General features: G+C 53.4%; 2 protein-coding genes across 11 annotated transcripts in view; both read right to left on the reverse strand.

The window, feature by feature from the left end:
• The window catches only part of SPATS2 (spermatogenesis associated serine rich 2), a 32031-nt gene extending 9863 nt beyond the window's left edge, over positions 1-22168 (reverse strand). Inside the window, exons 1-7 of one of the 9 annotated variants that reach the window (XM_037370744.1) lie at positions 21617-22168; positions 12386-12709; positions 4445-4524; positions 4053-4161; positions 3007-3056; positions 1568-1826; positions 1096-1173 (exon numbers count right to left, since the gene is read on the reverse strand). In XM_037370744.1, the coding sequence (XP_037226641.1) occupies positions 1096-1173; positions 1568-1826; positions 3007-3056; positions 4053-4161; positions 4445-4524; positions 12386-12410 (601 nt within the window). In that variant the 5' untranslated portion in view covers positions 12411-12709; positions 21617-22168. Of the gene's footprint in view, positions 1-1095; positions 1309-1567; positions 1827-3006; positions 3057-4052; positions 4162-4444; positions 4525-12385; positions 12710-19798; positions 20160-21616 lie in introns of those variants that run through there. The other 8 variants (XM_037370737.1, XM_037370736.1, XM_037370735.1 and 5 more) reach the window with 8 other exon arrangements.
• Positions 22169-22984: 816 nt separating this feature from the next.
• Positions 22985-25987, reverse strand: DNAJC22 (DnaJ heat shock protein family (Hsp40) member C22). Of its 2 annotated transcripts, none has more exons than XM_037370754.1 (3): positions 25930-25987; positions 24027-24900; positions 22985-23222 (listed from the first exon to the last, which is right to left on the reverse strand). In XM_037370754.1, the coding sequence occupies exons 2-3, from the start codon at positions 24807-24809 to the stop codon at positions 23043-23045; spliced, it is 963 nt and encodes a 320-aa protein (XP_037226651.1). In that variant the 5' UTR covers positions 24810-24900; positions 25930-25987; the 3' UTR covers positions 22985-23042. The 2 variants fall into 2 exon arrangements, with proteins under 2 accessions (XP_037226651.1, XP_037226650.1); XM_037370753.1 differs by lacking the exon at positions 22985-23222 and adding an exon at positions 23381-23812.
• Between the last annotated feature and the right edge of the window lie 252 nt (positions 25988-26239).

Genomic DNA, 26239 nt, shown 5'->3' on the forward strand with positions numbered 1-26239 from the left:
TTTGAAATTTTTCTTTCCCTCCCCTATTACAAAGGCACTAGGTTCAGTCTGAGGGATTTTCTTATTGGGAAAAGTTTTCCCAAGGCTTGTAGAATTTCCTTCCATGGGCAGGGACGTCCCTCCACGTTTTTAAATACGTGAGAGAAATCAAACGCATCCGTGAGCTGCTTTTGTGTTAGAGGCTGGAGACAAGCCAAAGGCGGTCTACTCCGAAGACCGCCGCACCGCATCACTAAACGATACGAACCGACTGTTTGCCTGGTGAAGGGAATTATCTAGGAAACTAAATTTAAGGTTATTTCCTCAAATCAGGAGAGGAAAGGATTGGTTATGGCTGCCAAGGTTAGTCCCCGCGTCTCAGCTCGCCAGGAGGGTAACACCACCTTGCCCACGCTCTCTGGAATGTAGTTGCCCCACCACCACCAAGGGGCAACTTGCTCATCATTTGGGAAGTTGGAACTGCTCGTTACAGCTTCCCCATGCAGCGAGGGGGTGAAGCACCACCACCACCTCATCTCCATACGCTAAGTACAACAACCGTGCTCGCAGTCAGGGTCCCTGAGGTCCCCCCTGTCCCCACTTGTTATCGTAAGAACTCAGCTGCGGAGAAAGCACATGAAAGAATGAGAAAAAAAAAGAAGAAAACCCAAAACAACAAAAAAAAAACCCCACACAGTAGGAGGCGACTGTCACTTCTTGTAACAGGACCGGTCCGAACTTGTGGCCTTTCTACAAATTCTCACAAAAGATGAGAAACCACCTCAAGGCTCCGTGATGGAGCATGGAGAAGAACGGGCTAAACGTACGCAGCGAGACTTGGCTGCTTCCTCCCCTGCTCTTCTCACACCCATGGGTTTGCTGCTCCAGGCACTACATCTAAACTGCTGTCAAGATTCCCGCTGCGCGTAGGGAAGAGGGGGAGGAGAGTGCAACTTACTGGCCAGATAATAAGCGGCACGTTAGCTCGCATTAAAATCAAAGTCCAGCGTGGCTCTGCACCGCGTCTGTCAGCACCGCCGCGGAAGGGGCGGTGAGAACGTGGCCAGCAGCACCCTGCGCTGCCGCCGGCCAGCGCGCAGAGCCTCAGGGCCTTACCCAGCTTCTTGCTCACAGGCGAAACGGGCACATCTTCCAGCCGCGTTACGGAGAGGGAGGCAGGAGTCGAATTGCTCGCTGTGGATCGGGACAGAGACCTGCTAGCGCTCCTCTGCTCAGGCCGCTGCCTGAGAGACGAAGGGCTCTGGGAAGGATGCATGATGAGCGATTTTGTGTCAAAGTCTGCTATTCCATTCTCTAGTTCAGGCACTGCTGTAGAAAAGCACATGCGTTTAAAAGGGGCAGGCGGGGAGGACAGCAGAACGCTGACCACCTCTTTACCACAACAACAACAACAAAAATATATAAAAATAAAATCAGAAATCAAGGTGAGCTGCTCTTTCCTGAAGAGCCAAGCCAAACAACTGGGTACGCAAGGCTGCCCCAAAACAAAAGGATCACAAAAAGAGGCAGCTCCTCTGCTTTTTAAACACCAGGCGCCCGTCTCCAGTGCTACTTTAGAGAGACTAACCTGTTCTATCAGGCATGTCTGGCGCAGCGGGCTCGCAATCCTCCAGCTCTCTGGCATCAATCGAAAGCGCATCCAAACCTTCGCTGAGCGAGTCCACGGACTCCGTGTCGTGGGCACAGCCGTTGACATGGAAACCGTTAATTCCACCCTTCTCCGAGTTGGCTGATTGCTCTTCTTCAGTGGACACCAATTTACCGGGCTCTGGGAGGCCAGGGTTCGATTCAGCTTGGGGTTTCGGTTTGGTTTTCTTCTTCTTGTTCTAAGGATTAGGCATCCGCACCGCAAAGGGGGGGGTGGGGGGAGGGAAACAAAACACGTTAAGCTTAATTCCTGAAGTAGTAGCTGAATTAAATGCTTTTTCAGCCAGCCTGGCTGTTGATCCTATTAACAGTAGGAGGGATTTATTCAACAACGAGGACAGATACAGTGGCATTAATGAGGCGCGAATACATTATCCTCTCCGATGGCGTGCCAACAAGAGCGGCGTGCCGGGTACCGGCCGAAGGCGGCAGGGAAGCGATGGGAAGCAGCCAAGAGGCTGGCGGCTGTAACCCTGGCACGGCACCAGCCCGGGGTGGCTGCTGGGGGTGCTCCCAGCCAGATTCCCTGGGTGCTGCCAGGGTGCTCTGCTAGACCTCGCTCCGCTCCCACGTCCCTCATTTCCCAGCACACGGCTGCTCAGGCACGGGTTTCCCCCCCGCCCCCCCTCCTCCCCAGTTCCAGTTCATGCTGGTGCTTTTCACGTATTCCAAGGAGTCTTTTTTTGAATAATTATGGTTTTATTCTTCTCCTGGTGGATTCAGATATTATAATACCAAGGACTGAAACTTTGCAAATCTTTATTTAACCCTTTCACAGAGGTCTGAGCAAAGAACTAGGCAAAACACTCGAGAAAGCTTATGTGACAAAGAAATATATTTCCACAGAGCTCAGCATTAAACGCAACTGTTCAGCTCCAAAGGTTACCGATGAAAAATGGAACAGCGTGACTATCTGAACAGTGAATTACAGAGCTCTGTGGAAATAAATGGACCTGATAAAGATTTACTCCAGCGTGGGGCTGTGTGCACGGATTAGGGGTCCTGTAGAGGGTCAGCAGAATAAAAGTGACTGCAAGGACAGAAAGTCTAGAACCTTTTTTGCAGATGCCACGTTCGACACAAATGTGTCTGACAGCTAAATGAAATGCAAATGTGGCCAGAAGATGATGTTTACAACTTGCACTGAAGTTACCCTGTAAATCATTGCCCTGAACAGCCAGGCACCTGATAACCTAGCGATTATCTCCGTGCATCAGTTCTGCTAACATCAATATCCACGTTTGCTCTTCGGTTTCTTTTCCCGTCTAAATCACGAGGAATGCCTACCAGCCTCCCTAGTCTAAATCCTCAAAACAAGAAGGTAAATGCCTTAGGAAAAGTATATTTTAAACTCGTTACCTTTTTTTTGCCCGTTACAGTCCATTCTTTCAGTACTTCGCTGGCATTGCCTGAAACAAAACGCAGCGATGAGCAGCGGACGAGGCACCCGCTCCAATTTTTTTCCCCCGGTCACGTGGAAGTGCCTCCATACCTGGAGCCAGTTTCCTGCAGCTAAGTTTCAAGTCTCTTAGCTGATGTAATAAAAGGATCGGTTTCATTTTTGCTTTGGGAACACACTGCCGAACGGGACTACACCCTTACAACACAGGGCCAGGTCTTTCCAGGAAACAAATGAAAAAAAAAAAAAAAAGGGGGGGGGGGCAGGGGGAGGAAAAAAGAAATAATATTTTTCTTTGGCTCTGTCATACTAAAGGTTTAGGTACTTGGCAACCTGCTGGAGCATGTTCTGAACTCAAAGGTTACGTTCAGGTCAGATATCTGCTGGCCTTCTCTCCCCAGAGACACCAGCTGTGTCAGGATGCCCACAGCCTCAGGAATAGCTGTCATACCTTCTGTGGGCCAGAGGCAAAGCACAGTTGTCAGCGATGGCCAGCATGGAAATCAGAGCTGCAAAGCGACAGGCGCTGTCACCAGCAACAGCCCGTTTTTTCCAAGGTCAGAAAAAAAAATAATAAATAAATAAATAAATAAAATCCATCGACTGCAGCAACGACAGCCAGACCCAAGAGAAGATGCGAGAGCCAGGTTTCAAAGTACAAACGGCAACAATTTGAAGCCGAAGACACTCCCGTTTTGTACACACGAACGAAAGTTTCTGGAATCGAGCCTCAAGCCTCCTTTATCTGAAGAGCTATCAAATGCTTCTCTCTGCCTTGACCTCCAGTTGAACAAACCCCAGCTAAAATTTGGGAGGAGAACGGTCTGTCCGTCACCCCTGCGGACAGAGCATGTATTGGATGCGCTGAGAAGCTACACGAGCTTCTGCTACTTCATGCACTTCACTTTCTGCACGAAGGCCGCCGCTGCTTCTGAAGCAGGACGGGAAAGATGGTACGCAGGAGCGCCAAAGCCGCCAGCCCCGCCACGAAACCAGCCGCGGTTACCTTCCATAAAGGCTTGCACAGTTTTGTCCACGCAGTTGTCAAAATGCTGCAGCACGAGGACGATCTCGTTGTTGCTCCTGTTGGGGACTATCGCACGCACCGCGTTGATCTGGAGGGAAGGAACACAGGGTAACGCGTCAAACGTTTGCTGTAGCCCACACGGAGCCTGCAGCAACCCTCCCGCGAGCAGCCTAAAAACCCGTAACCGATGACTTCCTTATAAAACTTTAATGTGCCAGGATGATTTAGCCCGAATAAAACTTGGCTTTTGACAGAGCTGCAGTTGGCTCCCCGACAGAAACATATTTCATCTCAGAGAGGAGATGAAGATAGAGCGTTCACCAGCTCTTCCGCGGCACGCGGTGAGTTAAAGTCTCAGAAGACACATTTACCTTCTCCTTCATGTTTTCAAAGGTTCCTCCTTGGGCCATCACGGTATTGGACTGCACATCAAAAATAAACCCAGATGGATCTGCGGAGACAAAGGAGAGGGAAGCTCTCTTCTGAACAACAGGCACCGAGAGACATTTAGAAAGACGCGAAGCAAGAGGTCAGCTCCAAGTTGGTACTTTGCCAAGGAGAAAATTGAAATCCTACAAACGTGCGGCGCTCGCCGCCTTGCCGCCGTACGGTTAGCAGCAGATTATTATCACATGGCTGATCACCCACCCTTGGTTAAGGACCAGGTTCTGCTTACCAACCCCAGTTAAATCCACTTTGCTGGTGCCCCCTCCCCCCCACCCACCCAAGGAGCCGATCCACTCCCAATCTCTGGGTCAGTTTTGATCCACGGATCAAAACCCCAAGTCAAAACCCACTAGCCCAGCGTGCGGGACGGAAGATCGCTGAAGATGAACGGTCCAGCTCCTCCGTTTCCATCTGAATCTTTTACCAAGCCCAACAATAAAGAGTTAACAAAAGCGCTAAAGCCTTCGAGCGGCATATTTAACAATTTCCTCCACCTGGAGATACAAATGGCAAGCAGACTGATAAATGGGTTTGAAGCTCCGGCAGCCTGTGTTCCCTGCCAGCTATGATCTCCAAGGTAATGCTTCTATGTTCCAAAAGAGACCCATAATTGAGACAGCCTTCACCAACGGGTTTGCTCCCTGCCAGCGAGCAAAGGTCACGTAAATCTGCGGGCCCCACCGCTCCTGCCGAGTGCCTGGCATCACAAATCCACGCTCTGTTTTCCTGCCCAAGGTCCCAGGCAGGCTAAATTTTGTATTTAGCAAACCCAAGGGAGATAGAGCTGTCGGGAGACGTGTTTTCCTACGACAGAACGTACTCGAAAGTGGTATTTTAGCTGTGGACGGTCCCGGGAAGAACATGTGTCCCTGGGCAGGGAGCAGCTGCAAGACCCCAGGGGTCTTCTGCGCTCCTATTCCATCTTGGAATTTATTTTTTTTCCATGCTTTGCACAGAAAAAGCATCACCAAGCGCTTTCCAGGGAATCCACAAAGCCACCAGTGGATTTCCTCGGAGGGCATTTGACACCTCGAGCCCTGCACGGAGATCAGGACCCATCGGTTCCTCCATAAAGCTCCTCAACTGGTGGCTTTGGGGACTACCCGGGCCAAGATGCTCCATAGGGACGCTTGCCCGGTCACTGCCCTTTCTGCTTTAGCTCAGCTGATATTCCAAGCTGCTGATTCATGTTCTTTCCCTCACCTCCTCTAAATAACTCGTACGCGATTTTGAGACACACCATTGACTTTCGCGGTTCCCAGACATTGATGTAGCATTTAAACCGAGATGCCTCCAAATACAGTGACAGAATTGTGAACATGATGGAAAGGTCAGCCTCTTATTAAGGCTACAGATGAACGGTTAAATTCTTCCTCACGCCATCCTTACCCATTTCAGCCCCATGAGCGAGATTTTCTCAAGTTTCCCGAGCTCACAGAAGTTCGAGTTACCAACTTTCTAGTCCTTAATCTTGTAAATGGCTTTCAGACTCCCATCACCGAGTGAGAATTAGCAATCTTTTTTCAAAATCTTCCTTGCAGAGCAGCCACCAAGGACCCAGGTGCCAGGAAAGATGAAGTTCAGCTCCCCCCTGCAGCACATTTTCAGCTCCTCCATCCCATCCCATTCCCACATCTCCAATTGCAGGGGGCTGAGCTTGTCGGCACAGCTCGCTTTGAGCCGCTTCTCCACGGCCCAAGTCCTCCTGGTGTTCAAATGTTTATCATGCAAAAATTATGCGCCGGCAATGCCGCCATGTACATTTGATATTGCCCCTGAGCACTCCCAAGCATCATTAAAAGGGCTGCTGGCACTCGGGTCTCTCGCGACGGTGGGTATTTGCAAGAAGGGACAGAATTTAAAATGCTCACGCCCGCCCGGACCGAAGTCTGGCGGCCACCAGCGACTTCAAGATTTTTGAATTAAGATCCTTGCGGGAAAGAAAAGCTCCTTCCCAAAGCCAGGGCTCAGGCTGTGCATGTCATGTCTGACATGATGAGTCAGTCAGACGCTCAGACCGATCACTGTTGCATTAAAACATACACCCTGTTGATCTGATGCGATAAACCCCAGAGACGATGCCAACGGCCTTAATTGCTTCTCTGTTCATAACGGCATCCCCCAGAAAAATGAGGTGGTAAGAAATCATTCATCCCAAATCAGCTACTTTTTTTTTTTTTTGCCTTTCAGTGCTGTTTATCGGACTAATCAACGCGCGAGCTCTTAAATAGAAACACTAACGATGCCAGGAAGAATCCACCCTACCAATATCAGTCTGCTCCTCCCGTAACTCCGCTAATTAGTCCTTTCTGTACGAAACACGTGCCAGAATTAAAACTACAGACCTAACAGATGCCTGGCTCCGCTTTGCGGGACACATGAAATCCGACAATTTCACACCCAACACCTCGAGGAAATCGAAACGGGGGCCGCTACGTTCCCCTCCAGCTCCAAGCTGAGTCCTGGGCTCATTTTTGAGCCACGACAGGCAAATTGTTTCATCAGGAGACAGGGAAAAGTGAGAAAAGCACCAGCCTGACAAGCTCCACGGACCTGGTCCCAACCAGCATCGCAGAGGATGTTTTACGAAAGCCGACAGCGCTATTACACACAGGCATTTAGCTCCTCCGAACCCATCCAGCACTTCATCCTCGCCGCACCCACGTGGCCAGCTGACGGGAAGTTTCCATAGTCAAATAGTGTGTAAAAACTTAAAAAATATTTTAAAATCCTAATCTAAATGTCAGGTTCACCCTCCTGCCCCAGCCAGGACACTCGCAGGCGGATGGAACAGCCTACGTGCTTAAAACGCTAGGCGAAAAGATTCAGTTAAATCGTGAAACATTTATGGACTCTGCGGCTTCGCAGGTCAACGGGAACCGGCGGCGTCTCTCCCAGGGATAACACGGGAGACCTCAGCTAATGTGAAATAAAAAGCTCTTAAAGAAAAAAGGCACCTCGCTGCTCACTCAGAGCATCTCCAATTGGCTTTAATTACAAGCATCTTCAGCAGTCCCTGTGTTGGGAGAAGCGGGAGATGCCCGTGCCCAGGACTGCAGAGGTGAGTGGACAGGAATTAATGCTCCTTCCCAGGACACGGGGGGGGGGGGGGGGGGGGGGGGGGGGGGGAAGAAAAAAAAAATCAACAACAACAAAAAAAACCACACCACACACACACCACCCAAAAAACCCAGGATACCATTATTCTATCGGTCTGTGCTTGCAGTCACAACGTCACAGCGAAGTACCCACCGATATCGGGGGGGGGTGTAGGGGAATAAATCTGGATTTCCAAAAGAAGCATTCCATAGGGAGATGACATCTGTGGGAGCCTTCTGTGTTTTCACGGCTCCTGGGGCGTCAGGTATCGCACTTTGAAGCCACCAGACCACCACGGGCCACGTTTCACATCTCTCACATGTCACGCTCTCCCTCACAAATTACACCAACACATAGTGCTATTTTTATTTTTTTTTCCCCTTGTAAGAACACTTCTCACTAACAGGCAACAGAGGTACCGACGCCAAGCTCTCTCCTCGCAAATGAGAGGCAAGTAAGGACTAAACCGGGGGTAGGATCAATATTCCTGGGTTTGCTGCTGTCGAGAAGATATTTTACCAACAGCAGAAAAAAACCCAAAAAAACTACACGGAAATACTAAGTTTCTCCATGATCCGAGGGGGAAAACATCTCCCCCACACGCCACCTTAAGCCCTCCCTTCCCCAAAATACGTTAAAATATTTGAGCGGGTCCGCCGAGTTCCTACGCTGTCCTTGCTTGATTTTTCTCCCTGCTCACCGCCTGGGGTGCATTTAAACTCGGGGTTTCGTCCCTCCATCAGCTGTTACGGAAAGTATTTTAATGCCCCAAGGACAGCCCTGTGATATTCCCGAGCCCGTGGAAGTGGCAGCTGCACTTCAGAGCCTTGCCTCAACAACAAAGCGTCCCTTTTTCTTATTTTCCCAAACAAATTTCAAGCACACAACACCGCCTTCTCGCTCCAAACTCAATATAGGAAAGCAATTGGTTCGCCAAGGCGTAGTTACAAAAAAAAAAAAAAAAAAAAAACTTGCCACGTTGCGGCCAGAACAAGGCTACGCAGGCGAGAAATGGGACTCACAACTGGAAGAATTTGTTCCGAGGTGAGGAAATTAAACCTCCCAGGCATCCGATCTCCAGCAGGAGCTGGATGGCAGTGGGAGAGTTTAGCCCTCGGATGATAATGCCAGGCTAACCTTCCCAGCGGAAGGCCACGGTCATTTAAGGAATCGGAAGAGTGGGATAAAAAAAATAAATTCAATATGGAGTAAAAAAAAAAACCCACCCAATAAAACTTCTTGCAAATCAACTGAAACATGCCCATAAAACTGGGGGTTTCTGCAGGTATTTTCCTGCAAGGGCAGGAATCCGTACGGATGCAGCACGGATGCAGCTCTCCCAAGCACCCATCCTGCTCCCCAGGGGCAGGGGGAGCGCTTGGGGCGGGGGTCTCGCTGCCCCCGTGGCGTTACCGCCCTGGCACGCTGCCATTCCCGGCTGCTCCCACTGCTGCCGTTCGATCCGGCGCTCCGCCTGCTGCGTTGGACGCAGGCAGCCAAGGAAGGCGCTGGGTTTTCTTTCAGCGGAGCCAAGGCAGCCCAGCCAAATGAGAGAGCCATCAAGGTAATTCAAACTGCGGGGCAGTCTTCCCCCTCCCATCTAATTTCCATCTACAAGTTTTAAAAAAATAAAATAAAAATTGAAAACCCACGCACTTCCAGAGCATCACACTCAGCAGAGCGATGCAGCCGAGGTTCCCAGGAATTCCCGGCATCACCCGCGTCCTCGTACCGCACCCCAGCTCACCCAGGAGCCGGGATCCCATTTATCAGGTTACAGAACACACGCTCAATATTCGCCCTTCTACGTTTTCGCCATCTTCTCACGGCGAGCGCTGCCTGGCAGAGGAACTCCACAACCTCCCAGTTTGCCCATTTTACAAGCTCTCCGGACACAGATGGAGAAAATCATTTGCCACCACCCCAATCTGCAAACCTGGTTTCTGCAGAGCAGGATCTTCTGCTCGACGGACAACGCTGTTCAACAAAGTACAAGCTTCAAATAAAATTTCACACATTTTGGGGGTTTGTAAAGGCTCGGGGTCCCTGCTCCAGCTGACACCCTCCCTCCCCAGCGGCCGACGCCGCAGACCTTTCGCCTTTACCAAATCCACGTAGGAGAGTTTTCCATCAATTGAAATGGCTCCCTGATGGATCCAGATGAGTAGGAACCCGAGCGCTGTTTTATTCAGGATCCTGGCACGCCTAAAACCGCGGCTGATATCCGATGGAAACAAGATTTATGTGATTGCTTTGTATCCTGGGGTCGCCAGTCATTCCTGAGCCTGGTGGCTGCTTTCACTCAAATCAATTAATCGAGTCAGAAGGGGGGATGAGAGGGAGCGCACACGCTTCGTGGGGGGGGGGGGGGAAGAAAAACAGAAGCGCTAAGGATCCGAGATAGCAGCAAACCAACAAACCTACAAGACTCTGGGGAAGTATCTGTTTAGAGATCTGGCACCCCCGAGTCCACCTTTCCTTCAAATTTCTAAATTACCCCTTCTAGAATATCCTCAAGCTGAAACGAGCCATCCAGTGTAACCCAGACACGGACCTACGTGTGGACGCACGCCGCTGGATTTTGAATGGGGATAATTACATGACTGGTTTACAGATTGAACTGTTTTCTCCTCAGCACAGATCTTTGGAGTAAAGAGTTACTTACAGCCAGTAACATTCAGGAGTAGAACATGATTCTGTGCCCAACCTTTGCATATGCATTTTCAGAAGGCTTAAAAATACCCTCCTGAGTAGCTCAGATGTTCACTCTGTTCTGTGGCACTTCTAAGAAACAGGTGGGCTTCTGATTTGGTTTCAAAACTGCTGCATTATTAAAAATAGGTCTGTCTCGTTCCCCATCTCTCGGCACTTCTCAGCAGCCTTTTGTTACACTGCAAAGGGGTTTTGTTTTGCTTTCAGGAAAAAAAAAAAAAAAAAAAAAAGAAACCAAAAAGACATTCCTTACCTGTCCAAGGTACACTCCTTTACAGAGGACTGGAAAAATATTTGTTGACTACATTAACATTCTAGAGCAGCAGAAAAGTAGTAATTGAAAATTCAATCACAGTCTAAAGAGGACAGGGCACAGCCAGAAGAGTCTGCAGCTTTTTTAACTCTCACCTTCCCTTATGTCCACACTGCCACCGCAACGCGGACTGGAGATGAGCCTGCTTAACAAAGCAGCGCGTATTTTATATCCCCGGTGGCAGAGGGAATTAAAAGCCTACTCTGCATTCCTGCTCGGTGTCAAATATTTATGTCTGAGATCCCTTTACTTTTCTTTAGGAACCCAATACATGCCAGCGCTTCCCAGCGGGCTCTCTCTACGACACACTCTGCCGAACAGCACCGAGAGCGGCGACTGCGCCCCAGCTCTCTCATTCGGCTGGGGATTTGCCAACCCCCTGAAGCCCCTCAGAGTAAGAGCCCCCCGTGTTTTCCCTCCCCTCTTGTCCCCTATAGATCTCTCTTGGTGTTCCCCTACCTACCCAGACCCGTTCATTCTCTAGATAAACACACCTTGAACTCAGCACCGATGACTGCTGGGCTCCAGCAGCGGCAGAGAGAAGCCAATTTCTTAATGACTTGGGCTGAGGCTTCTGAGAGCACAGGTACAAAATAGTGCATTTTAAAAATCACTCAAAAATTATCTTATACAGTAATTTCCATAACCGTTACTAATTGCTTTGAATCATGCATGGATCTAGCTGTCAAAGGACGGCTGGGCTCCTCAGGTAGACACCGTTTCTATGCCAAAGCTGCTAGGGAAAAAAAAAAAAAAAAATCTACAGAGAACAAAAGCTCTTCTCTTGAGGTAGAGGACATGAATTGTCAAACCCATTCGCCTTAAATTATTAATTAGTAGTCAGTTCAAATAAAAAGAAAACCGTAACCCTCAACCCCCCTTCTCCCCTCACAACACACACACTTTGGAATTAATGTTTCGCACACGACAAATAAGATCCCTCCCTGAAATAAGCTGCTTGACACAAGAATGGCTTTGCCACTTAGAATGCGACGGCAGAAACGGGAGAATCGGCCTGTGCGTTTGAAGACAAAGCCAGGGAAAAAGCTTCGCTCAAACTTGCTCGGTGCCCCTCTGTGCCCGCCTCGAAGGAAAAAGATTGAACTGGGTCTAGTTTGAATTTCATCCCCAAAGGCCAGGACCCGAGCTGAGCTATCCCACCTCGATTCCACTCGATTCCGCTTCTTTCCAAACTGGATTCCTGGCAAGCACTTGCCACAGACAGGACAAGCAAGTCCAGGACAGAAGCCTGGCCTGGAAGCCTGGCACACACAGGGCACCGAGAGGGCGGACAAGGGCTGCCTCAGGAGCACGAGTTGTGCTGGAATTAATCCCATGAGGGACCCAGACACCCCTCAAATCCATCCTGACCGTACCCCGAGGTCAGGATGCACGCCAGGAAAATAAAAAAAGTTTGGCTCTGCAACTCTTCAACTGTTAAATCTAACACACACACCCCCCCCCTCCTGGTCTGACTGGGAAAACGATGCGATATTAACCTTATACAGGAACTTGTGAAATCAGAACTGTCCAGCTGGACGACTGAAATGCTACTAAAAATGTCACAAAATCCAACAGGTTATATGATGTCACTAAAAGAGCGACAACAAGCTGTCAAGGGACATCAGCAGCCTTGAAAGGAGTACAGCGAAAGGAATTAACCCCTTTCCTAATTGATAACTTTGGAATCGATAGCGCTGGTTATTGACATCTGATGATACCACGTTCACGTGCATCTTACCTTTTGTATTTTGCTTTTTAGACATCTCGGCGTGTTTGCTCTAACCGTCAGCTATACAGGAGCGGGGAGGGGGGTGGGGAGAAGAAATAATAAGAGTCCTCGCCCTTGAACAACGTAGCTGGCAGTTGCAATCCACGCACCGCCTTGTATCAATGCGGGAAACGGCAGAGAGCTGGTTTGGGACAGCAAAATCCCAGCTGCGAGGGCAAACGGGGTCTGGAGTTGTCAGAAATCTGCTGACAGGCCAGCAGAGCACTACAGCTCCTTTCCTCTGAAAAGCAACTTCTTGTCAGGCTTCCTGACTGCAGCAGTTGGTATCTGGTTCTGAAAAAGAAAGTAGTAAAAAAAAAAAAAAAAAAGAAAGGAAATAAGAAAATTGCTACTGTACTAGCCAAGGTATACCCCGAGCCTCCCAGCTTGTCAGAGTTGTCCTGCTCACGGGTTTTAAGAGTAAAAAAAAAAAAAAAAAAAATTTTAAAAAAATCTGTATTTTGCTTGAAGGTGTGGTGAAACAACTAGCCAGAAAAAAGTGACATTAAATATAAAGCCACAAGATCCCTACAGACTTGGTATGGTTTCAACAGGCTCGATTCAAAGACACTAGTCACTTAAGCACGCACGAGGTAGAACCGGGGAGGTTTAGAACTCATCACACACAAAAAAAAAACCCTAACACAAACACCACATTTACAGACTAAGAGCCCTCAGACAAAGCGGGCAGAGTGGTTCCTACACTCGGTGACAAGACGAACTCTCAGATCTCTCGTGTGTTAACGCAACCAGCATCCCAGGGAAAAAGCAAAATTCACTTTGCTGCCAGCACGAGCCATTTTCAACGCTTTCACTGCTTATTTCAACACAAAACACCAGCCTCCCCCACCGAGGCGGCGCAGGGGCAACTCCGCGTGGCGTTACATACGTGTCTTTTCGTCGCGTTCCTCCTTTAAGGAGCCGGGGAAAGCAGGGGCAGCAGGCACCACATCAAGTCGGATGACAGGTTAAACAAAGAACAACACTATACGCAAGGTGAGGAAACAATAGAGACCTCTCTGCCACGGCAAACCTGCTTAACCCCAGGGAAGGATCTGGCCCTGTGACAAAACCTCAACGTATTCACAATCAAGCAGGGGAAAAAAAAAAAAAAGCCACAAAAAATTGCAATTTTAATACGTAAAACACAGGTATCCGACGCTGCAAAAGATTTTAGTAAACATCCATCAGGAGACCTTGTACATTTTAGCAAAACGCACAGGCTCTTGAAAAGGAAACGCCAGCATTGAGAAACACGCATCTCATTTGCTCCATTATTAATTAGAAGTTCAACTCCCATCCACCCCGAGGATCAGGATTATTTTTAGGGATACGGTTCACCAGGCTGAGGAATGCAGCAAGGCTCCTGCCACCCGGCGACACTGCCCCAGGGTTTATCACCGTGAGCTTATTTTGATTTAAAAATAGACGTTTCCTATCATTAGAATTTCCCTTTATTAGCTCCCCAGGAGTTCCAAACTTATTTCTAACCAGTGACCGCAGCGATCTAAATCTGAGGCTGATTTGCTCACTGTCTGTGCAAAAAAAAAAAAAAAAAAAAAAAAAAAGACTGTGCAAAAGAATTTTTTACCTGCAAACAGTCCCAAAACAAGAGGCGATTACAAACTCCTGCCTTGCTGCCTTCAGCTCTCTGAATTAAACGCTTTCCTTCGTTTTGATGCCTTGAGGCGCTAAATACCACCTCGTAAAACCCGTGCCGTTTGAAAGCTCTGCTCAAAAAAAAATAAAATAGAGAAGCCGAAGAATTGAGCGAAGGATTAAGCTGCCGTATGGGGATGCGAGCGGTTCCCGAGCTCGACGCCTGGAGACTGCTGGCAGGTCGAGCTCAGCCGGCCGTGCTGGCGGGGCCGATGTGCTTTGGTTTGCACGATTACACCCGAGTTTCACTTCCCTGCCTGATTGCTTTGTGTCCACGACCAGGAAACGCTCGGCAGCGTGGCCATCCAGCTGCCAGGAACCTCCGGTTACCTCCTGCGATTTTAAGATAACATTGGGTCGCGAAGAAAGTGTTTACCACATTGACCCACGATGCCAGAGTCAAATATTTTCGGTATATATGGCTCAAGAGTTTTCAAAACCAACCAACCAACCCACGCTCACAAACCTGTGCTTTAGAGTAGTCTTTATAATATCATTTTTTTAAAATAAAGACGGGCATGCTTTAATCTGGAGGGAGCGCAGAAACACACAGGTAGTGACAAAAAGCTGTAACATCCCACTTGAGAGCATTTACCTGAACTCCCTCAAGTTGCCTCAAACTTAATTCATGAAACAAAGGAACATTTCAAAACCGCCTCTGCATGTACGTCCCCAAAAGCAAATATCTGCAAGAACACTTCATTCAGACAGAGCCTGTAAAACAGACAAACTGGGGAAAAAAAACCAACCAAAAAAACCCACACAAACCCAAAAGCTGCCAGTAAAGAAGTTATCAGGAAGCCTCAAAAAGCCTGAAAAACATTACACCTTATCACCCGAGAAATATAGTTGTACCCACTTCAAAGGAGAAAAATGAACAGTAATTAAGTCTTGGGGGGAAAGCAAACAACATAGAACAGGTTCTGAATTACTCCTTGGCAAGCTAAAGTCAAAGCAGCAAAGTAATAAAATAATGGATGGGAAACAAAACCCCACTGATGTATCTGATGAGTAGAAAACAGCAAATCTTTGCTCCTTGATGATGCAATTAATATTTCATCCAATATACCCTGTGGTGAGAATCGAGAGCCAGAGAATCCGAAGCAGCTCTGGCTCATGTCAGAATCAGGGTGCAGGCTGCAGTGTGACCTGCCTTTACCTCCGAGTCTCCCATCGGCTGGAAATTTCACCGCGGCTATTAGCCAGGAACCTTAAACAGATCGGGGGCGGGGGGGGGGGGGGGGAGGCTGTAAAACACAGGAGGGTTTTTTAAAACCCAAGCGGAAATTTTTAACACTGGTAAAATAGTAAAAGTTAACACAAATCCAAATAAATTCGTTAAGAGGGGTGAGCTCCTCCAGCTAAGGGCGATATAAGGCTTATACAGGGCACCGTACGCGTCTATAGGAACAGTAAAGCATCAAGACAAAACCGGCAAGAAATCTACCTGCAGGATTAAAATAAAATATCGTGGTTCTAACAGAATTGACAGGGGAGCAATATAACCCGCGGAAACCCAACTCCCTCCCGTTACAGAGCAAGCAAGCTCCTCCCCGAGCTGCCTGCATTCAGCCGGTAACGGCAAACTTTTCCAAATCCCAAATCCCGCGGGAAAGGCGCATTATTGTTCAACACACAACTACCGGCAGATTCCGTCTCATGAAGGAAAACATTTGGAATTTTACAGACAGAGAGTTAAAAAAGAAACAACTTCAAAATCCCCCACTCGCAGCACTGGTTTGCTCCATCTAGACGGATTATTTGAGTAAACTTTCGGGACCAACAGCTCCCCATTTGAAGGAAAAGATGATGAAGAGTGAAAAATTTGTCTGGATTTTTGTTTTATTGTTATTATTAGTCTGTGGAAGGTGCTTTCGCTGAGAAATCTGGAGTTCTGAAGAATAGATAAATCTGGTGCTGGGATCTCGGGCAAGCGGTGGGTTCTCCCCAGCCGCAGCCTCGTGCCCAGCTGGAGCGTTAATTCACACCGTACAGTAGCATCTGGCTAATTGGCTTTTGCGTTAAGTAGTCCCTTCCCAAGCTATTTTAATCTTGTTGATCAAGCACGTAAGAGTCGTCCCTGTGAGTACACACAACAGCATTTCGGTAGAATAAATTGTCCTGTTTGTAATTTATAATCATTCTCAAATAAAAATCCATTTTCCGAGACTTCAGCACCTCAGAGGACCCAGGTATTTATCTACAAGCAGTGCCGCCGCCCCCCCCCCCCCCCCTAATGCACTCACGCAAGAAGGGAATTAATTTTATAGCATCTCCTGACAAAAAAAAAGCGACTATTACACTAGAAATTCAGGAACTTATTCTACCTGTCACAGAACACAGCTTGGAGGAGCAAGTTTAATAGCCCCGCTGCACACGGGAACACGCCGACATCCCAAATTCTTATCGCCTTTGCTGGGTGCTGCCGGCCCTAACGCAGGGCACAAGCACAGCCGGGTTTTTCCCAGAGCTCTGCGGAATCCCTGGGGAATTTCCACAGCATCGAAACCCTAAGATTTTTTCAACAAATACCTGTTAAGTTACAGCAGAGCAAAATAAGCCTGTTCATCCCTCATGTTCCACAGATGCCTCGGCCGTTTCTGTTTGAAGAACTAACTTTTTTTTTTGCCCTGGACCAGAGCACGGAAGACATCAGGTTAGCGTTTTAATTAAAGCCAGGCAGCTTTATTACGCTGCATCTGAAAGGAAGCAAGCACACTGTTCAGCAGTGAGCGTGGCACAAGCCCGACAGTAACCCGGGGGGGGGCATTTCCCCCCCCCCCCCCCCCAAGACAATCGGTTTTCAGAAGCTCCTTCCAGCAAACAATGGCTCGGTCAGAGCAGGCAAGGAAGGAGGAGCACGGAGCGCAGGTCGGGAAGGTCTAATACCAGCACCCACCGCCAAATCCCTGCCTGCACAAAGCTTCTTTTTCTACCCTGGCCAAATCCTTTCATGGTGCTGGATGAAGGCTCATAAAATGGTACACTACAAAACAACCGTTTTAGGACTGGGGGGGGGGGGGGGGGGGGGGGGGGGAGGAAATAGTTCCTTAATATCACTCTTGGGGTTTGGGTGGGTTTTTTTTTTTTTCCTCCCCCCAGTATTTCCTCAAGAATGAACTGAGCATTTAACCTCAGAGATAATTAGCTGTCTATATTCTGTTTAAATCCACACATTTATTGTTCTTTCACCAAATGCATTATGCAGAGCACGACTGGGCATTAGCTATTCTCAAACATCTACCTCTTGTAAGCTAATTGTGCATCATTTTGCAGCACAAAGAAGTAAAACTACAGATTTCAGGTGACAAAACCTTCCTGGTACCCATTCAGGTGATGCTACAAAACCCCACTCAGTGTGTTTACAAATACTTAAAACAAGATAAAAGAGCAGACCACCGAGTTTTGCGTTCTTGGATTCCTGGTCAGGCACTGTTTTCCATACTCACTTTCCAGGTAAAACAGGTATTGGGAATTGCTGGTGGGATTTTTGACACTTTACACAGCGATGCAAGCGGAGCAATTGAACAACACTGAAACGCTCTGGAGTTGGACACCGATTTTTGCTTTCCTGAAGGAAAGATCTCCTCACACTTTGTCTTCTGGTCCTCCCTCCATCCATCCCAAGCTTTCCGTATCCCTTCCTAACCAGCCTGCCCAGGCGGGAACAGCTGCGATGGGAACTTGCACATGTATGTTTGTCCTGTGTAATTCTGCGTGCACCACTGCTATTTTTAGATCGTATTTGCCAGCGTTGTGATCTGGAAGAGCCTCGGTGTCTTGCCAAGAATTGTTTTATATTTATGGATAAACACATGGCTTTCAGATATATTTTTACCTTTTTATCCCATGTATCTAAACATCAGAGGATTTTGAAAAGGAAGGAAGGAAAAAAAATGGCAAATACTGCAGGAGATGACACCTTTCATTGCTCTACTCTAAATGGTGAAAAAAAATCCTTCACCTCCCCCAGTTTAAAAGGGGTGAATGGTATTACTGTAGTCCTACTGGAAATCTTCCCTCTGCCACAGCTTTTTCTGATTACAGCAAATCTCCAGGTCCGTTATCCTAAGAGCGAGCTTGAAAATATTAAAAGCAAGCCATATAGTTTAATTGCCAGATCTATTATTTTTTTTTTAAAAACGCAGTACCTAGCTTTATCCCCTTCAGACTGCAAGTCACCTTTAGAGCTCCTTTGTCCTGAATCCAACAAGAATCTTCTGCTTGGGGGTTGCATGGCTCAGAAAAATCATAAAATATTTAAACGCCCCTTGAAGAGTAAGCTACAACTACAAAAAAAAAAAAAATCCTTATGCAGCAGACAATTCCTGCAAGTGGATTTTAGTTTGCCAAAGCTGAGACAACAGTAACCTCAGCAGACACGGCTGTGGCCACGTATATGTCACGTATAGAACAGCGGCTGAAGGCACACGCAACTTCCACGCACATCGCGTCCCCGAGTTAAGACGGGCTGCCTGCGCTTTGCTGGCCCACCGCACACAAACGACGTGCTGACCGGAGTATTGCAATAAAGGAAATAAAACACCGAGGCCCCGAGCACCAAGAGCTCAGAGCAACACTGTGTGATGGCAGGAGGGTGACAGGGGACCCCAGCAGGACCCCAGGGGGCACGTCCCACGCTCCCCAGCCGCCAGAAGGTTTAGCAGGCGGTACGGAGGGCGAGGAGAAGCTGCAGCGCTGTCAGAGCCACGCTTCCTCCCCTCCACCTTTCAGGAGGCAGCACCAACACTGACCGTAGGCACTTCTGGGGAGATTCCACCTTTATTCCTCAATCCCAGCGCAGCCAAGGCTGCGCTCCCACACCCCATCCACCCCCCAGCAGGTTATGAGGGATGCCAGAAGCTGGGTGCCAGCTACGGTCACTCACACAGCAAACACTGATGCCCACTGCCCTTTCTGCTCTCCCAGACCTCCTCCACATCCCAAAAACCTCCTGGATTCAGGCTCACGCTCCAGCCAGACTGCTTAACAGCACTCCTCCAGCATGTATGAGCAAGTCCTGCTTAGGAAGCACAAAGTCCCAGACCCTGAGAGTACAGCAACACGCTCCACGCCTGCAACTTTCAAGGCAAAAAAACTCAAAAACTCCAGCACCCCAAAGAAAGACGCAGCAGCCAGAGCTAACGGAGTGGGAAATGCAGCAAAGTTAGTGAAAAGTAGTCATAAAAAACTCAAAATCAAGAAAATAGCTACCAGGCTCTAGCAGGAGGCTGCAACAGCTCCCACAGGTAGTTGGTGGGGAATTTTCTGGCGATTGTTCCCAGTTTACCTCCCATCAACTAACAAAGGTTCCACACAGAGGCTTTTGTTTCTGTTTGGGCATCAGCTCCTCTGACAGCCTGATGATGGCAAGCTGCTTTGCAAGAGAATTGATCAGACCATCACCCCTCAGTTATGGCCAAGGAGGATGATTACACCAGGGGAACCATTAAGGCACCCTCAGAAAGAAATCCCACACCCCTCACAGGTTTTTCTCCCCTTTCCAAACCCAACAAAAATCTTATTCTTCGCCTTCCTTCCTACAGAATCACAGCTTGTCTCTGCGGGCAAGGCGACTTCCCAACTTCTCTGCAACAGCTCCCTCTGCGGATACATGAACGCCTCTTTCTGCTGATCATCAAAGGTAAAACAAGAACAGCACCGATGAGCACCAACGGGGGAAAAAAAAAATAAAAATGTGGGGACCAAGCACTGGAAGCCAACCTTTAACTCACTGCTGGCTTGCTTTCTCATGGAGAAAATCCCGAGTGGATGGGGGCGGGGAGAAGCCAAGCTTTAGGTGTGCTAAAGAGCCCTGTGGAGGTAGAGGGGAAAATATCATTTCCCTCTTTGCAACTCAGCCTGCTTTTCCTCATCCTCCTTCGTTAATTATTTGTGTTACAGTAAGAGCTAAAGGCCACAGAGCAAGAGCTCCGAGAACACCGGGAGAAGATCCCTGCCCCTGGGATTTACGAGCCAGGTCGGTACAGGAGGAGAGGCCGGGATGAAGGACAGCGGGTGGAAGCAATGGGTGAGCTGGGCTCTGTGCGTGTACCGGCTGCGGCATAAATAATGGATTAACACTGCTGACCGCCCCCCCCCCCCACTCTCCCCCCCCCCCCCCGTCGCCCTGACTCATCACGGGCTGCCCCACACCCCCTTCACCCCCCAAAAAACCTCCCACTGCTTCATCCAGGCCAACCCACAAACCTCCTTCTGCAGCCTCCCCTGCCTGCCCCACCTCCACCCCGACTGCAACCCCTGCACTCCCCCCCCGGGCCCACTCCCCCCCCCCCCCCCCCCCGGCCTGTGCTGGCTGCCCCCTCCCCATCGCTGGGGGCACCGCGGGGGGCACTCCTCCCCAGCCCCCCTCACTACCACCCTTTCCTCCCAAACCCCCTTCACCCCGCACAGGGCACCCCCTTCCCCACACAGCACCCCTCTTGCCACCCCGTTTCCTAGCCCACCCCCAGGTCGTTCCCTCCTCCACAGAGCCCCCCCGACGCCCGCCAAGGCCCCTCCGACGCCCCCCCGACCCACCACACGGCCCCTCCGACGGCCCCCCGACCCCCCCCACGGCCCTTCCGACGGCCCCCCACCCCTCACAAGGCCCCTCCGACAGCCCCCCACCCCTCACAAGGCCCCTCCGACAGCCCCCCCCACCCCTCACAAGGCCCCTCCGACAGCCCCCCCCACCCCTCACAAGGCCCCTCCGACAGCCCCCCCCACCCCTCACAAGGCCCCTCCGACGCCCCCCCCACCCCTCACAAGGCCCCTCCGACGCCCCCCCCACCCCTCACAAGGCCCCTCCGACGCCCCCCCCACCCCTCACAAGGCCCCTCCGACGCCCCCCCCACCCCTCACAAGGCCCCTCCGACGCCCCCCCCACCCTCACAAGGCCCCTCCGACGCCCCCCCCACCCCTCACAAGGCCCCTCCGACGCCCCCCCACCCCTCACAAGGCCCCTCCGACGCCCCCCCCCACCCCTCACAAGGCCCCTCCGACGCCCCCCCCACCCTCACAAGGCCCCTCCGACGCCCCCCACGCCTCACAAGGCCCCTCCGACAGCCCCCCACGCCTCACAAGGCCCCTCCGACAGCCCCCACGCCTCACAAGGCCCCTCCGACAGCCCCCCACGCCTCACAAGGCCCCTCCGACAGCCCCCCACGCCTCACAAGGCCCCTCCGACAGCCCCCCACGCCTCACAAGGCCCCTCCGACAGCCCCCCACGCCTCACAAGGCCCCTCCGACAGCCCCCTACCCCTCACAAGGAAGGCCCCTCAGCCCATTTCCCCACACGAGGCTCCTCCGACCGCCCCTTCCCCACACAAGGTCCATCAGCCCCCTCCCTTCTCCCGACAAGGCCCCTCCCGACCCCCCTTCCCCACACAAGGCCCCTCAGGCCTCCCCCTTCCCCTCTACAAGGCCCCTCCCGACCCCCGGGCCCGGCCTTCGGCTGCGCCTTCCCCCGCCAACAACCCTCCTCCCGGCCCCCCTGCTCGCTCCGGGCCGGCCCCGCGGCCCCGGGCTCCCCACACTCACCGGCCACAGCGGCGGGACCCGGCCGCCCCCCGCCCCCCCCCTCACCTCAGGCCGCCGCGATGCACCGGGGAGGAGGTGGGGGCCGCGGCCCGGCAGGAGCCCTTAACCCGCGACAGCCAATGGGAGCTCAGCCACCGATCGTTGGCCAATGGCGACGCGAAGCCTCCGCACCGTGCCCGCCCTCCTGCGTGAGTTAGCCAATAACAAGCCGGGAAAGGCCAGGCTCGGCCCGCCCTTCTTCTCCGCCAGCCATTCAGATGCGACGCGGGGGCAGGGCTGAGCGCTCCTGGCCAATGAGGGGGCGGAGCGGCAGTCCTGGGCGCGCGGAGGGAGGTGTCCTGCCAGCCAATGGCGAGGCGGCCCAGCCGACGCCACGGCGAAGGCCCCGCCCGGTCCCACCTCCAGCGTGCGAGAAGGGCGTGGCCAACTTCCGCCCAGAGCCAATCGAATCCGGCGATGCCAAGGCCCTCTCCTCCCCGCCCCTGCGATGGGCGGGACGGGGCGGGGCGGCGGGTGCCGAACGTGGACGGAAACTGCCGAGAGCCACCGCCCTGCAGCGGAAACACCCGAACGCCTTCCGGGAATGCCCGAAGATGGGGGGCGGCAGGGGCTGAGGTCGGGGCTCCACCGGTTCGCGGCCCCGCTCCGCTCCCAACGCCCCCAGCCCCGGGCCGGTCCCGCCCCGCCTCGCCCCCAGGGGGTACTGGGGTCTGCACAGACCGCTGTGCAATAATTAGCACAAGGCCCCGTGCGATGGTTTGCACGAGTTCGTGTGCGATGGTTTGCACAAGTTTGAGTGCAACGGTTTGCACAAGGCTCCATGCAACAGTTTGCACAAGGCCCTGTGTGATGGTTTGCATGAGCTCACATGCGATGCTTTACACAAGCTCCTGTGCAATGGTTTGCACAAGCTCCGTGCAATGGTGTGCACAAGCTGATGTGCAATGGTTTGCACAAATTCCCTGCAACGGTGTGCACAAGCTGATGTGCAGTAGTGTGCACAAGCTCCCGTGCAACGGTGTGCACAAGCTAATGTGCAGTAGTGTGCACAAGCTCCCGTGCAACGGTGTGCACAAGCTGATGTGCAATGGTGTGCACAGGCTCCCTGCAACGGTGTGCACAAGCTCCCATGCAACAGTGTGCACAAGCTCCCATGCAACAGTGTGCACAAGTTCCGTGCAACGGTGTGCACAAGCTCCATGCAATGGCGTGCACAAGCTGATGTTCAACGGTGTGCACAAGCTCCGTGCAACCGTGTGCACAAGCCCCCATCCATCACTCCGCAGCCACCCCCGTGCCACAGCTGCACCCCCACCCCCGTGCACCCCCGGCCCCCGCCGTGCATCGCACCGAGGAACGAAGTCGCAGCAAGAGCCAAACCTCGTGTTCACCATCGCCACCCGGGCTGGGGGTCCCCGGGGCGGTATCACCCCCCCGCCGCCCTCCGGGGTCCCACCAGCTCCTCGTAGGCTTCCTGGAGCTGGATGAAGCGCCGCTCCGCCTCCTCGCCCCGGTGCCGGTTGTGATCCGGGTGCCAAACCTTCACCAGCTCCCGGTAGCTCCGGTGCACGTCCTCGGCAGAGGAACCCACCGGGAGACCCAGCACCTGGGGGCCAAAGAGATGCGCTGGGGTGGGACCCTGCCAGACCCCCCCCCCCCAGGGCCATGCGTGGGGCTGCGTGTGCCTTCAGCCACTGCAGGGGACCCCAAAAAGAGGGGGTGCCCCACCCCCCTCGGACACTGCAGGGGACCCCAAAAAGAGGGGGTGCCCCCCGCCCCTCAGCCACTGCAGGAGACCCCAAAAAAAGGGGGTGCCCCATCCCCCTCAGCCACTGCAGGAGACCCCAAAAAGAGGGGGTGCCCCCCCCCCGACCATGGCAGCATCCAAACCCAATGCCCCCCGCATCCCAGTGAAGCATCCCTCTGGTACCCCAGGGTACCCAGCACTGCATCCTGCACCTCGGAAAACCCCACGCTGGGGTGGGACCCTGCTAGACGCCCCCCCCCAGGGCCAGGAGTGGGGCTGCGTGTGCCTTCAGCCACTGCAGGGGACCTCAAAAAGAGGGGGTGCCCCCCCCGGGCATGGCAGCACCCAAACCCAACCCCCCCCCGCCCCAGTGCAGCATCCCCCTGGTACCCCTGGGTACCCAGCACCGCATCCTGCACCTCAGAAGAGCCCACTGGGAGACCCAGCACCTGGGGGCCAGAGAGATGCGCTGGGGTGGGACCCTGCCAGACCCCCCCCCCCAGGGCCATGCGTGGGGCTGCGTGTGCCTTCAGCCACTGCAGGGGACCCCAAAAAGAAGCGATGCCCCCTCCGGGCATGGCAGCATCCAAACCAAATGCCCCCCCCCCCTCCCAGTGCAGCATCCCCCTGGTACCCCTGGGTACCCAGCACCGCATCCTGCACCTCATACGCCTGCTGCTGCCGCTGGCTCCAGCTGCTGGGTTCCAATCCTGCACCGCGTTCCCGTGCCGGGGAGCCACTGGTGAAGCCCAGGATCTCTGCCAGGAGCCGGGTGGCACGGAGGGGCAGGAGCAGCAGCTCGATGGTGGCACGGGGCAGAGCCAGGATGGTGCCCAGCACCCCGGCGGTGATGCTGAGCCCACGGCAGGCGAGCGGGGCGGCGAAGGCCAGGCATGCCAAGCCTAGGTGGTAAAGCCGGGCGGCCAGCCGCGGCCGTGGCATCCCACCGGGCTTGTAACGCCGGTGCCGGTGGGCAACAAGGCTGGCGGCCAGGCTGGTGGGCAGCACCGCCAGCACCCGGCCTTGGAAGAGGAGGGAGGTGAGGAAGGCTGCGGCCAGGGTGCTGGGTGCCTCCGCCGTCTGGTCGCCCACCGAGGACACCAGCTGCACCCCCAGCCCCACGGCCAGGGGCTGTGCCAACAGTGCCGGTACCCAGGGCAGCCCCAGCGCTGCCGCCAGCCCAAAATACATCCCCACCACCACCTGCCCCACCAGGCGCAGGGGGCTGGGGGCTGGTCCCTGGGGACCCCTGGGGACCCCAGCCCCGTTGGCAGCAGCCACCCAGCCAGGAAGGTGCCAGAAATCCCAGAGCCACCCGCCGCCGAAGCCGCCCAGTGTCAGCATCCAGAGCAGCGCGTGGCTGTCCCGGCCCAGGTAGATGTGGTGCAGCCCCAGTGGCCCCCCCAGTGCCCACAGCCCGTAGGCCACCAGTAGCCGCTTGGCCATCTTCCCACCGGCTGTGGCAAATGGCTCGGCAGGGCTGCCCAGGGGGGTCACCGCCCCGGTGGGCACCAGCACAGCCCCAGCATCCAGCACCCTGCGGGATGGGCAGTGCAGTCAGGGACCCCAGGTCACGCTGTCCCGCACCGTGTCAGACCCCTCCAGTGACCTGGGTGCCCACCCTGGGGTCCTATGTGCCCACCCAGGGCCACTGTGTGCCCACCCGGGGTCCCACGTGCCCACCCAGGGTCACACATGTCCACTCAGGATCGGTATGTACCCACCCAGGGTCCTACATGCCTACCCGGGGTCCCACATGCCCACCCAGGGTCCCACATGCCCACCCAGGGCCACTGTGTGCCCATCTGGGGTCCCACGTGCCCACTCAGGACCAGTATGTACCCACCCAGGGTCCCACGTGCCCACCCAGGGTCCCAGATGCCCACTCAGGACTGGTATGTACCCACCCAGGGTCCTACATGCCCACCCGGGATCCCACGTGCCCACCCAGGGTCCCATGTGCCCACTCAGGATCAGTATGTGCCCACCCAGGATCCTACATGCCCTCCCGGGGTCCAACACGCCAACCCAGGGTCCCACGTGCCCACCCAGGGCCACTGTGTGCCCATCTGGGGTCCCACGTGCCCACTCAGGACCAGTATGTGCCCACCCAGGGTCCCACATGCCCACTCAGGATCAGTATGTGCCCACCCAGGATCCTAGATGCCCACCCGGGGTCCCACGTGCCCACCCAGGGTCCCACAAGCCCACTCAGGACCGGTATGTGCCCACCCAGGGTCCTACATGCCCACCCGGGGTCCCACATGCCCACCCAGGGCCACTGTGTGCCCACCTGGGGTCCCACGTGCCCACTCAGGACCGGTATGTGCCCACCCAGGGCCTCACATGCCCACGCAGGATGGGTGCATGCCCACCCATGGTTCCCTGAGCCCACCCAGCACCCTGTGAGCCCACCCAAAGTCCCCTGAGCCCACCCAACACACTATGAGCCCACCCATGGTCCCCCTAAGCCCACCCATGGTCCCCTGAGCCCACGTGGGGCCAGTTCAGCCCCGCAGCCCCCCCAGCCCCCATGCTGGTGGGGGTCCAGCCTGCCCTGACCCACCTCTCCCCACGGAGCTCCCAGCGGCACCCCTCCCCCCGCCAGACTTTGCCCCGGCACGTCACCGGGCAAAGGGCACAGCACCGGCATCACCACACCGGCATCACGGCACCGGCATCACAACACCGGCATCACGGCACTGGCATCATGGCCGGCATCACCACACTGGCATCATGGCACCGGCATCACCATGCTGGCGTCACCACACTGGCATCACTGTGCTGGCATCATGGCACCAGCATCATTGCGCTGGCATCACCACACTGGCATCACTGCACTGGCATCACGGCACCATCATCACCACACTGGCATC

Source organism: Falco rusticolus, chromosome 19 (genome assembly GCF_015220075.1).
Source record: "Falco rusticolus isolate bFalRus1 chromosome 19, bFalRus1.pri, whole genome shotgun sequence".
In the NCBI taxonomy this organism is placed as follows: Eukaryota; Metazoa; Chordata; class Aves; order Falconiformes; family Falconidae; genus Falco; species Falco rusticolus.

Excerpts from the sequence above, each read along its gene's own strand:
- DNAJC22 (XM_037370753.1), bottom strand. The coding sequence starts at position 24,809 with ATGGCCAAGCGGCTACTGGTGGCCTACGGGCTGTGGGCACTGGGGGGG. Across the intron at positions 23,813-24,026 it reads GGCAGCAGCAGGCGTATGAG|GTGCTGGGTCTCCCAGTGGG; the intron begins GTGCAGGATGCG and ends TCTGGCCCCCAG.